We start from the raw sequence: 10,587 nt of genomic DNA, 5'->3' as shown, positions 1-10,587 counted from the left end.
TTAAATAACAAAACCAATAAACAGTTTTTATGATTTGTGTTTCTCGTGTGAGTTGGACTTTCAAGAAACATTCGATTCCTATAAATGTTGCAATCCATTATACTCTTTAATCCTACTTAAGCTATATTCTTTTGGAATAAATAAATGGAAATAAAATTCAGTTCATCTCAGACAAATTTAGATCAGTTGGGTTAGACAAATTCAGTTCATTTCATTTCAATTTAGTTTAATATAATTAAGTTAGTTTCTTTTAATTTAGTTCAGTTCAATTTAGTACAATTGAGACAAATTAAGTTCAGTTCAGTTTAGTTGAGACAATTAAGTTCATTTCACCTCAATCCAAAAGAACAAAGCCTTAATTCTACATCAAATGATCTAGAAGTAAAAACCAAGGTTCGTGAAACATTTCGACTTACACATCTGGTAATTGCCAACAGAAAGTAAACTTGGTCTAGAGTTTAGATATTGGAAATCCATACAGCAACAAGCCGTGCTTTGATAGCACCAATGAAGTACTCTTCAGTTTGTGCATAGCGCTGCTGCTAATCTTATTCCACCAGAAGTTTGGCTGCATATTATATAGCACTGTCGAGTGATTGATTTTTTTTTTTTTCATCAGATAGTAAGCAATTCAACATCAAAAATGTGCGTTTGCGGTTTGATAAAGAGTTCCTATTACATCAAAAAAAAAAAAACACCAGAACTCATGTTAATATAGTAGAAATCTTAGGGGGGAAAAAGTAATCAGATATCTGACAATCATACTAACAGAATCTTGTAATAGATACAGAATGGAGGTGCACCATTTCTTTCATAACCTTTCCCAAAATCATGAACTGATTGTCTTACACAGGTAATCTACTAACCTTTGTCTTTCTGAAAGTGAATTATAAAGTACTTAAGCTCAGCAATGTCCAGCTAGTAATGAAAGCGGTGTAATTGAAAGCGGTATGATGCTGATATACAAGCACAGGCAGGGAACCAAAAGATGCAAATGATTGAAGAATGGTACAAATAGTTAGTTTGTACACAAGAATCACCAGTTTTGCCAAATATATATATTTGAAAAGATCCATTTTCTTACTTAAAAGAGCTGTAATCTTTAGAATCATTAGATGTAAATCAAAGCAAGCGCATAAAGATAACGATTACAAAAACTATCCCATTGATGAAAAATTAATTGACAGGAGAGGATCAGAGAAGGATGATAGTATTATTAAAGCTAATTGGTCTGCAAATTTCCACAACGAGCTGCACAAATTAAGCTTACATCCTTTCATCTGCCTATAGAAAAAAAAGATTATTCCCTATATACTGCAATTACATAAAATAGGGGACTGAAGTGAATAGAAAAGTAGCTCATGTAGATTATGAGTCCAATTCAAGGCAGGTAATATGAGAAATCTTGTCTACATAGTATCCATCAGGTTCAAGGCACCTTTTCACCATCGATAGAGATTGTCGAATGGTTAGACGACAAAGAGAATGAGGTAAGTCGTCAGAGAAAAGCACAAGTGTTGGGCATCTCTGGATCTCAAATTCACGGAGGGCACTGATGCGTTGAAGCTCCTTACAGTTAACTGACCTAAGCCTGGAGAATTGATCTATTTTAAGGATGTTGAGTTTGGTGGGCAGGGAACCATCTGCAGGGAATGACTCTACATCTCCAAGTCCTCCAATGCTTAGTTCTTTAAGAAATATGAGTCTAGCAAGCTGCCAATCTGCGTATTTCCGGATGAGCGCCTCACAGCCAAATATTTGCATTGACTCTAGGCTAGCAGGCAACCCACCTGGAGGAAATGACTCGAGTCTTGGGCACTTCCAGATATCCAGGTGCTTAAGGTTGCTGCAGAGTCTATCAGGTAAAGATGCAAGACTTTCACAATCATATATTCGTAACTTTTGTAGCTGAGCAGGTAGACCACTTGCAGGAAACAGTACAAATGCAGTACAATTTTCTATGTCCAGCCACTCCAGAGACATGCAGCTAGACATTGCCTCAGGCAACGTTTGAAGTTTGTGACAGCCGTTAATGTGCAATGTCAACAAGTGAAGAGGAAAACCATCCTCTGGAAGTAAATCAAGCTGTGAACAATTTCCGAAAGAAAGACACCGAAGAGAAGGAAAGTTGGTCAGCATACTTTTGGGTGGTGACTGAAGGCTATCACATCCATAGAGGTTCAGGGTTGTGAGATTAGGAGCAAGGAATCCTTCGGCTGGGAAAGACGTCAACCGCTTACATTGTGTAATGTACAGGTCATGCAGAGATGTAAAACCCAAATCATCCCCATCTAGGATAATCGGTAATTCAGTGAGACCATCAGATGTTGCTATTTCCAAAAGATGTAATAGTTGGAAGTAGCCTGCTGGAAATCGTAGAGGTGAAGAAATATGTTGTAGATAGATGTGTTGCAGTTGTGAGGCACCATCAAATATTAGTTGTTCATCAGAAAGGACTGTCATTGATCTGATTGAAGCAGGAAAATGCCAAGGATGCAGAACCATTGTCCCCTTCCTCTCTGTAGATATTGTTAGCTTCCCCAGAGATGTCAAGTGACGGACAGCTTCTTGAACTTTAGCAATTGAATCATCTTGAACCTGCTCCAAGATCAAGGTGGTAAGATGGGTAAAGCGAGTAATACTTGCTAAATCTACCCTTCCAAACGCTATAAGGAGTAATTCACGGAGAAGTGGTGCGTTGGAAAGTGTTCCGGAGAGCTTTTGGCAGCCCCTTATATTCAGCACCACCAAAGAAGGAAGCTCCAAAGGAAGATCACCCTCAAGCTCTCTACAATCTGTCACGTAGAGCTCTTGTAAGTAAGGATATGGACTAGAATTACCTTCAAACCTGCACCATTTTTTTAACTGTTGCAGCCCTTCAAACTTCAGAGTCATCAGTGATCTGAATGGTGATGAAGATGCACTATGTTGTCCATAAAATTCTGCACCCAGAGTTGCCAAGTTATCAAAATCCTTTATCAGTAGGTGAGTAAGTACAGGCAGCTGTCCTAAGGATGGCAATGCAACACATTTTGTACAGTGTTTCAGATGTAGGACCTTCAAGTTACAGAATGTATCATCACCTATCCAATTTGGGAATTTTTTCCCTTCGTAATGATCGATGATAAGTCTTTCCAAATTCGCATGAGGCTTTAACACATCCATTAGTTGTTCATGCTGCCTCTTAGTAACAGAGCAGTCGTCCTGCTGCACCAAAGCTAACTCAACAAGGTGTTCTTTACCCCTTAAATTAGCTGCAAAAGCATCAGCCTCGGCAACAACATTCTCAAGTCCAGATATCCTCAGATTTCCTCTCAGCTGAGATAGTTCCCCTAATTCTCTGATGCTACTTCCATGACTGTCACTTGCCACAAAATCTGTTAAAGTTTGAAGGCAGCTTAATCTGCCTATATGTTCTGGCATCTCCTCTATGCATGTACCATGAATGTTCAGATGACGCAGGTGAATAAGATTTCTCATCATCACTGGCAATATGCTCAGTTGTTCGCAATTATACAAGAGAAGTGTCTGTAGATTTAACAAGTCACAGATGGACTCTGGCAGTTCTTTTATAAAGGTGCAAGAGCAATCCAAGTATCGTAGGTGCTTTAGGCTGCCAATAGAGGGCGGTATGCTGGTAATGCTGTAACCGGACAAACTCAGCAAACGCAAGCAACCAAACATCTGCATTGAATGTAACAAGTTGGTAGATATGTAGTAACGGTACTGGCTGGAGAAGGATCCAATTGGTAAGAATGTACGTAGACGGTCAGTACAAGCAGTGGGCCCAAACCTTTCAGCTGTTTCATACTTGCTCTGCTTCAGTGATATATGGCGAGGAGTTCCCATGACAACGTGAGAAATGTTTGGCTCCAGCATCAAACCAAATTCCCCCATAATATAAGCAGCCAAGTCATGAATCAAATCATGCATGACAAAGTGATTCTTTTTGGAGTACGACATTTGAAAGAAGGATCGAGCCAGTAAATCACGGAAGTAGATGCTACCGATATCTTCCAATCTTCTATTACCATTTCTTTCCTGCTCTATAAAACCTTCAGCCATCCACAACAAGACCAGTTTTTCTTTGTCAAAGTTGTAATTCTTGGGGAAGATAGAACAATAAGCAAAGCACCTCTTCAAATGTGGAGGAAGATAGTTATAGCTCAGCAACAATGCTGGAAGAATTTCTTTCTTGCAAGAAGGGAAATCCCACATGTTGCTGCTTTTTATGATTTCCCATTCCTTGGCATCCGAAGAAAAACACAATAGACCCGCAAGCGCTTTGATAGCAAGTGGCAAACCACCACACTTCGCAACTAATTCTCTACCAGTTGCTTCCAACTTCACCTCTGGAGCTGCACATGGATCACCAAATGCATGCATCCTAAACAAAGTCCAGCAATCATCATGAGAAAGTTCACGTAACAGATGAATATAAAAAGGACGAAGCATTTTCGCAATGTCCTCGTTGGATGTTGTCACAATTATAGTACTGCCTGGGGCGGCAGACTTCAATGAGATGAGCAGGGCTTGCCATCCAGCAACGATCATGTTCTCATCCCAAACATCATCTAACACAATCAGGATCCTCTTCTTCGCTACTCTTTTACGCAAAGAGGTTTGATTCGACTCCAAATCTTCCAAGTGCTGATTGGGCTCAAGTAGTAAATTTAGAATCGACTTCATAATTTTGATAACATCAAAAACCTCAGGAACACAAGTCCATGATTTAAAGTCAAAAATCGCATCTACTCTAGGATCATTAAATATTAATTGAGCAAGTGTTGTCTTCCCAATTCCAGGCATCCCAATGATAGCAAATGTGCGAATGCTACCTTCTGGAAACCTTGATCCTTTGATCAAGCTGCCGCGCTCATCAGTTTTCGGCACACCATCCTGCAACAGCTGAATAAATAATTCTTTTTCTGAATCTCTACCACATATCATGGATTCATCCACAAAACTTGAAGTGAGTCGTGAGGATGACAAAACTCGAGGATTCTCCAAACCAGATTTGAGATGAAGGACATCAATCAGTTGAGAAAATCCTTCAAATCTTTTACTGATAATATGAATTTTAGAAACTGTTCCTTGATGAAATGGATCCAGCACAGAAACCATTCTGCCAAAGGTAGCAGTAATACTACTAATGACTTGAGATGAATTTCCAGATTCCATTCTTTTCCGAAGAGTTTCTGTATGAATCTCATCTAAGAGATCTTCAGCATCGTACACAGCATGCTTCACTTCATTAACCCAGTTCTTCACATCTGGATCAGTATCCTGCTTCTGCTCTGCATCGTTGATCACCCGTCTCACTCTAAGCATTGACTTTCTCAGCTCCGAAAGCTCATGAGCAGTTGAATGTCCCATCAAGGATTCCCTCATATTCTGAGGTGCCAACCGATCAAGCAGGACATTAAAGAGACCCGAGATAAAGGGAACAACTGCATAGGTACTCACTGCTTCCATGTTTATAGATTAGTAAAACTGAATCTGGAGAACAGATGACTGTATGACACTTTTTCTAGCTTTTTTTTTCTTTTCCAAACAATGAAAGGGGATGGCAAAGTGAATCTAGAACAAAAGGGAACACTTTTTGAATTTAATGATGAACCAGGAAAAGAATCTGAAGAACAAATCAGAAGAGGATCTTTTTTCTGAAGGGAAAAGGCAACTGCAAAAATGCAAATGTAATCAAGAATGGACACAATGTATAGAATTGGCCCAGGGACTACTTTATGAACAACTCAGGTAGTTCTAGAATCCATAAAACAGTTGAAGCACTATAAGATAACATAAGTTTGCTGCTGAGGAAGAAGATAACAGAATCTGTTATAACGATGGCAATTTGGTAGTTATCGTGAACTATCCACAAATCCCTTTAAATTATTATACTACTTATTTTTATAAACACCAAATGTTTATCACTATTATGAACTTATTATTCTTCCTATAAGGAGATGTAAGTCTTCCTGTAAAGCTAAATGATAATTATGAAATTGTGGACTTTTATTTATTAGGTAATTGGTTGAGCCATATAGTGATAATAAATTTGCTTTTTTTGCACATCTAGAGGCAAATGTACAATTTTGACACTTATTGATTAACTCTAACTCGACACTGTGTTCTTTCTTTTGGCAAGAGCAAACCACGAAACATGTTAACATCTACAATTAAATACCTGAAGTATATTATATAGTCAAATAGACAACTTAAGTATTACCTTTCTGGTTTATACAGTCTCATGATTTCTTCTTACCAATTCATAGTTACTAGTACTAATTTTGGAAGCCATTTTCATAACTAGTAATAGTAGTTCCTAGACCCGGGCTCAATCCACTTTGTAACCATAGTAAAAATTTAGACAAACACAATGGACCACTTTGCAATTTGCATTGAGAAAATGACTCGAGTGGTGCTCACTGCTCAGCTCATACATAGTAGGGCCTGGGTGGAGGGAAAGTCGACGATTGATATATTTGAATATATGGTGCCCTGGCTGGCTGCCTGATAAAGACAAAAGTGATGAGTAAATAATCACACTATGGGACACCTAGAAGCAGTGCTCCCCACTTTGCAACCCAATGTCACCCTCATTTTGGTAATGAAGACAGTGACTATAAGAGGAAGTATCATATCCAGTTTAACACCCTCTAACTGTTAATTAAGGGCCTATTCGTTTTCAGTTTTTTGGCATAAAGATTTTACAAGGAGTATATGAAATCAATTAGCATATATATGAATTTAAAAGTATTCAAACTTATTCAAGTTAAAACTAAAGTTAATAAGGAATAAGTAGCAAACCTCCAAGCTTATGGTTATTGAGCTCCCACTTGATGTTTTGCAGTGCATCCTTATTGCTTAAAGTTGACCGCTTACCTTACTCAATCCACACACACCTAGAACTTTACAACCACATATGAAGTTCTTTTTGCTATATCTTTTCTCTATTGCAAAAATATCTAGCTTATTCATTACCCCTTGTCCATTAACAACTATATCCAATAAAGATCTTTTCAAGTTGACTTAACAACCTATACACTCATTGGACTACCATATTCAGGTCGGAACCTCGCACAGGTTAACCCGATCCTTGTTAGTGGTAAGGGAAATCTCTATCCTCAAAGTGCCCCTAGTGGAAATTGAAACCCCAACCTTGAAGACGCAATTCCAACCACTAGGCCAAACTTAGCTTGGTACAACAAAAGCACAATATGTAGACACACAAACACTAAAGTTCAAAAATAAGCATCAAACCAACTTCATGATCATAAGTTATGGGCTCTAAAGTCTAAACACTTGGACTTCTACTTTGATAGTTTTGCAGTAATCTTTGACCACTAACCTTTCTTATCCATGCTTCAATATCTTACTTCTATATAATTTGCTAAGATTTTATACTATAAATTAAAATTCTTCCACAAAAAAATAAAAAGAAATGTCTTGTTTAACGGATTTACCTGATGAATGTAACGCGCATATCTTATCACTGACTTCAGTGAGCGATGTCCTGCGATCGTCGGCAGTATCAAAGCAGCTTTTATCAGTCTGTGAATCCGACACTGTGTGGGAGAAGCTTCTGCCGTCTGATTTAGATGATATTCTGGTTCAATCATCAACACCAAATCTTGTTCAACAGTTTATTTTAAAGAAGAATCTTTTCCTCCATCTCTGCCGTTTTCCTGTACTCTTGAAAACTGACACTCAGGTTACAATTCTATGTGATTCCATTTCTTTATTTTTTTATGGATTTTGTTGATGAATAACATCTAGACTGCCTTCGCTTCGCAATAACATGTTTAGTAAACTCGAGTTAGGTAAGTTGAGTTCAGATAGGTTCAAATAAGTTCAGAAATTACTATTGATGAAAATGTACCCTTAGAATTATGCTTGGAAAAGAGTATGACTCTATTGATGATTTTATGGCAGAATGGTCTTGCAATTAGGGTTGGTCTTTTTAGATTTAGACTATATTCTAACATGTATTTGGATCTAATGAGTCCTGCCGTCGTCAAGTTTAAATATGTCAAATTAGTGATTTTCATTTTGATTTTACTCATTATTTATGTCTACTTCTGGATGCTTAAAATAATATTCTTAACTAAACGCTCTAAATTGAAATTTTCGTATCACCAAATGACACCAATAAGAATTTGAGAGAAATTCACACTAGAAGACATTGGAAGATACAATCTTCTAGGACAATTATATTTTGAGTTCGTATTGTGTCGGACGACTTCAGTTAGAAGCACTTGTGCTTTAGTTAGACTTACTTGAGTTTCAGTTGGTCTTTTTTTTTTCAGGTAATCTTCATTTTTGTTTCAGGTAGTCTTCATTTTTTTTCAGGTAGTCTTCATTTTTTTTCAGTTGGTTCTTCTGCTTCAGTTAGACTTACTTGGATTTCAGTTGGTCTTTATTTTTTTTCAGGTAGTCTTCATTTTTTTTTCCAGGTAGTCTTCATTTTTTTCAGTTGGTTCTTCTGCTTCAGTTAGACTTACTTGGTTTCAGTTGGTCTTTTTTTTTTCAGGTAGTCTTCATTTTGTTTCAGTTGGTCCATTATTTGTTTCAGTTGGTATACATATTACGAAACAAAGTCCAACTGAAAGAAAACAAAGTCTAACTGAAACAAAACAAAGTCCAACTAAAACAAAACAAAGTCCAACTGAAAACAAAACAAAACACTAACCTCTGCTTTCTCTCACTTTCTCCTTCTTCTTCATTATTAAACAACACAATACAAAATTCTTCTTGACAACAAATGAAAACATCTGCTACTTTTGTTCTGAAACGTTTCAAGTTCCAATTCTTGATTTGTTGGGTCATGTGAACCCTCCATTGTATATTTGTATTCATTCCAAAGTTCCACTATCGAAACCATCTATCAATTTGGAGATTCTATATCTGATACAGGCAATTTTATACGAGAACATCCAAACTCCAACTTTGCAAATTTACCATATGGGGAATCTTTCTTTCACCAACCATCTGGTCGTTGTTCTAATGGACTTCTCATCATTGATTATATCAGTAAGTTTGCCTTTTAATCAACTTGTTTTTGTCAACGGACTTGATGAACCTTGGCAACCTGTAGCGGGCATTTCTCAGAAAAGTATTGGTGAAGATATGGGTGCGTAAATGGTGTTTGTGGGATGCGACGGAGTTAGTGGTGGTTGATTGAGAAGGAGGGAGGGGTAAAGGGAAAGAAGGGGGCCGAAGTCTGCATTCTCTTACTAAGGCCATTTGAGTATTGGGCTCAGCCCGTCTGACAGTAAGTATTGGTCAGACGGTCTGACCCAATACTTTCACTTATATTTTAGCTATTAATTTCAAATTTGTGTAGTAATATGTTGAGACTCAAACTCTATTCGTCGGCTTTCTGTACACGTGATGTGACATTGCGACCTGACTATTGTATTGGACAATTGGACATTATGATTTATGCATAGATTCCTTATTGTATACATGTCTAATATATGTAGTTTTTTTTGGCAATGACATGTCTAATATTGTTACACAATTTAGAGCTTCTCCTTAAACAAGCAAAGTGGGAAAAAATGCTACATGATTGGTGCTAGGGACCTCACAATTGCATGGGGGGACACCCCTCAATATTGGAGTTGGAAAGTCGTACCTGAATCAAGGTCGTTTCTCTTTCTATTGTTTTTTTATTATCATTATTTCGGTGATGAAATCAGGACATCAGACTTTACCTTAATTAATTTAGATTGATGAGATAACAAAACTAGAAAGAAATGAAACATGGACATATATAATCTTAAGGTGTTCTAATTGTAGGTTTCCAGAGACCGCTGTGCTCCAAGACGTGTGTTGGCTAGACATAAGCGGAAAGTTTCACGTCAAATTTCTTTCACCAAACACTACTTATGGGGCATATTTTGTGTTTAAGATGGATGTTAACAATCATCGGGGATTCGATAATACGCCAATGAACGTATTTATATCTGAGACTGATGAACATGGGTTGTCCAGACAATGTGACATTGTAGTCTTTAAGCGCTTTTATCTCAAGGCACCAACAGTTAGGAGACGTTCACGAAAGCCAAAAGAACTCCCAACTGAGAGGGAGGATGGATGGATGGAAGTAGAGATGGGTAGGTATCATCATATTGGTGTTGACGAAGGTGCTCATGAAGGGATGGCGGTGTTGATGACATTGAGGCAGATTGACGAACTTCATTGGAAAAGTGGTCTTGTCGTTCAAGGTATTGAACTCCGTCCTTTGGATGGATTAATGCAATGATAGCGATGGCACAGCTACATTATACTTCCTCTGTTTTCTAATACTTGCAAGATAGTAGTGAATCTACTTGATTAATTGCATGTTAAAAAGGACGGAAACTGTATCTAGATTTCGATAAAAAGAAAAATCGCAATATTAGTCTTTACTCAATTATGTCTGGGAAGAATGCTGATACAGTGCTTGTTGTCATTCCTATCTCCAACATACAATAGATCACCAGATCATGTGTTCATTAATTTAGTGTGTCTGTACTTTTGTCTTACAGTTGCAACTATCTACAAGTGTACTGGTAAGATTCCATATCATATCCTTGTACGCCC

The 10,587-nt window shown here is 37.6% G+C and overlaps 2 protein-coding genes across 6 annotated transcripts; one reads left to right on the top strand and one right to left on the bottom strand.

The window, feature by feature from the left end:
- Window positions 1-294: 294 nt before the first annotated feature.
- LOC104883997 (putative disease resistance RPP13-like protein 1) lies at window positions 295-7,602 on the bottom strand. 4 transcript variants are annotated; one of them, XR_008968298.1, is made up of 3 exons: window positions 7,467-7,601; window positions 6,811-6,905; window positions 295-672 (listed from the first exon to the last, which is right to left on the bottom strand). XR_008968298.1 is itself a non-coding variant. In XM_048639374.1 (2 exons), the coding sequence occupies exon 2, from the start codon at window positions 5,473-5,475 to the stop codon at window positions 1,369-1,371; it is 4,107 nt and encodes a 1,368-aa protein (XP_048495331.1). In that variant the 5' UTR covers window positions 5,476-6,513; window positions 7,467-7,602; the 3' UTR covers window positions 1,137-1,368. The 4 variants fall into 4 exon arrangements, 1 of the variants encoding a protein (XP_048495331.1); XR_007271592.1 differs by lacking the exon at window positions 6,811-6,905 and having other exon boundaries at window positions 7,467-7,598; XM_048639374.1 differs by lacking the exons at window positions 295-672; window positions 6,811-6,905 and adding an exon at window positions 1,137-6,513 and having other exon boundaries at window positions 7,467-7,602.
- LOC104907433 (putative F-box protein PP2-B12) lies at window positions 6,960-10,567 on the top strand. 2 transcript variants are annotated; one of them, XM_048639378.2, is made up of 4 exons: window positions 6,960-7,714; window positions 8,917-9,033; window positions 9,529-9,647; window positions 9,802-10,567. In XM_048639378.2, the coding sequence occupies exons 1-4, from the start codon at window positions 7,445-7,447 to the stop codon at window positions 10,265-10,267; spliced, it is 972 nt and encodes a 323-aa protein (XP_048495335.1). In that variant the 5' UTR covers window positions 6,960-7,444; the 3' UTR covers window positions 10,268-10,567. The 2 variants fall into 2 exon arrangements, with proteins under 2 accessions (XP_048495335.1, XP_010694669.2); XM_010696367.4 differs by lacking the exon at window positions 8,917-9,033 and having other exon boundaries at window positions 6,983-7,714.
- The last annotated feature ends 20 nt before the right edge of the window (window positions 10,568-10,587 follow it).

Source organism: Beta vulgaris, chromosome 2 (assembly GCF_026745355.1).
Source record: "Beta vulgaris subsp. vulgaris cultivar EL10 chromosome 2, EL10.2, whole genome shotgun sequence".
In the NCBI taxonomy this organism is placed as follows: domain Eukaryota; kingdom Viridiplantae; phylum Streptophyta; class Magnoliopsida; order Caryophyllales; family Amaranthaceae; genus Beta; species Beta vulgaris.
Note: the sequence above shows the minus strand (reverse complement) of the source record. Positions and strands in the feature narration are given on the sequence as shown.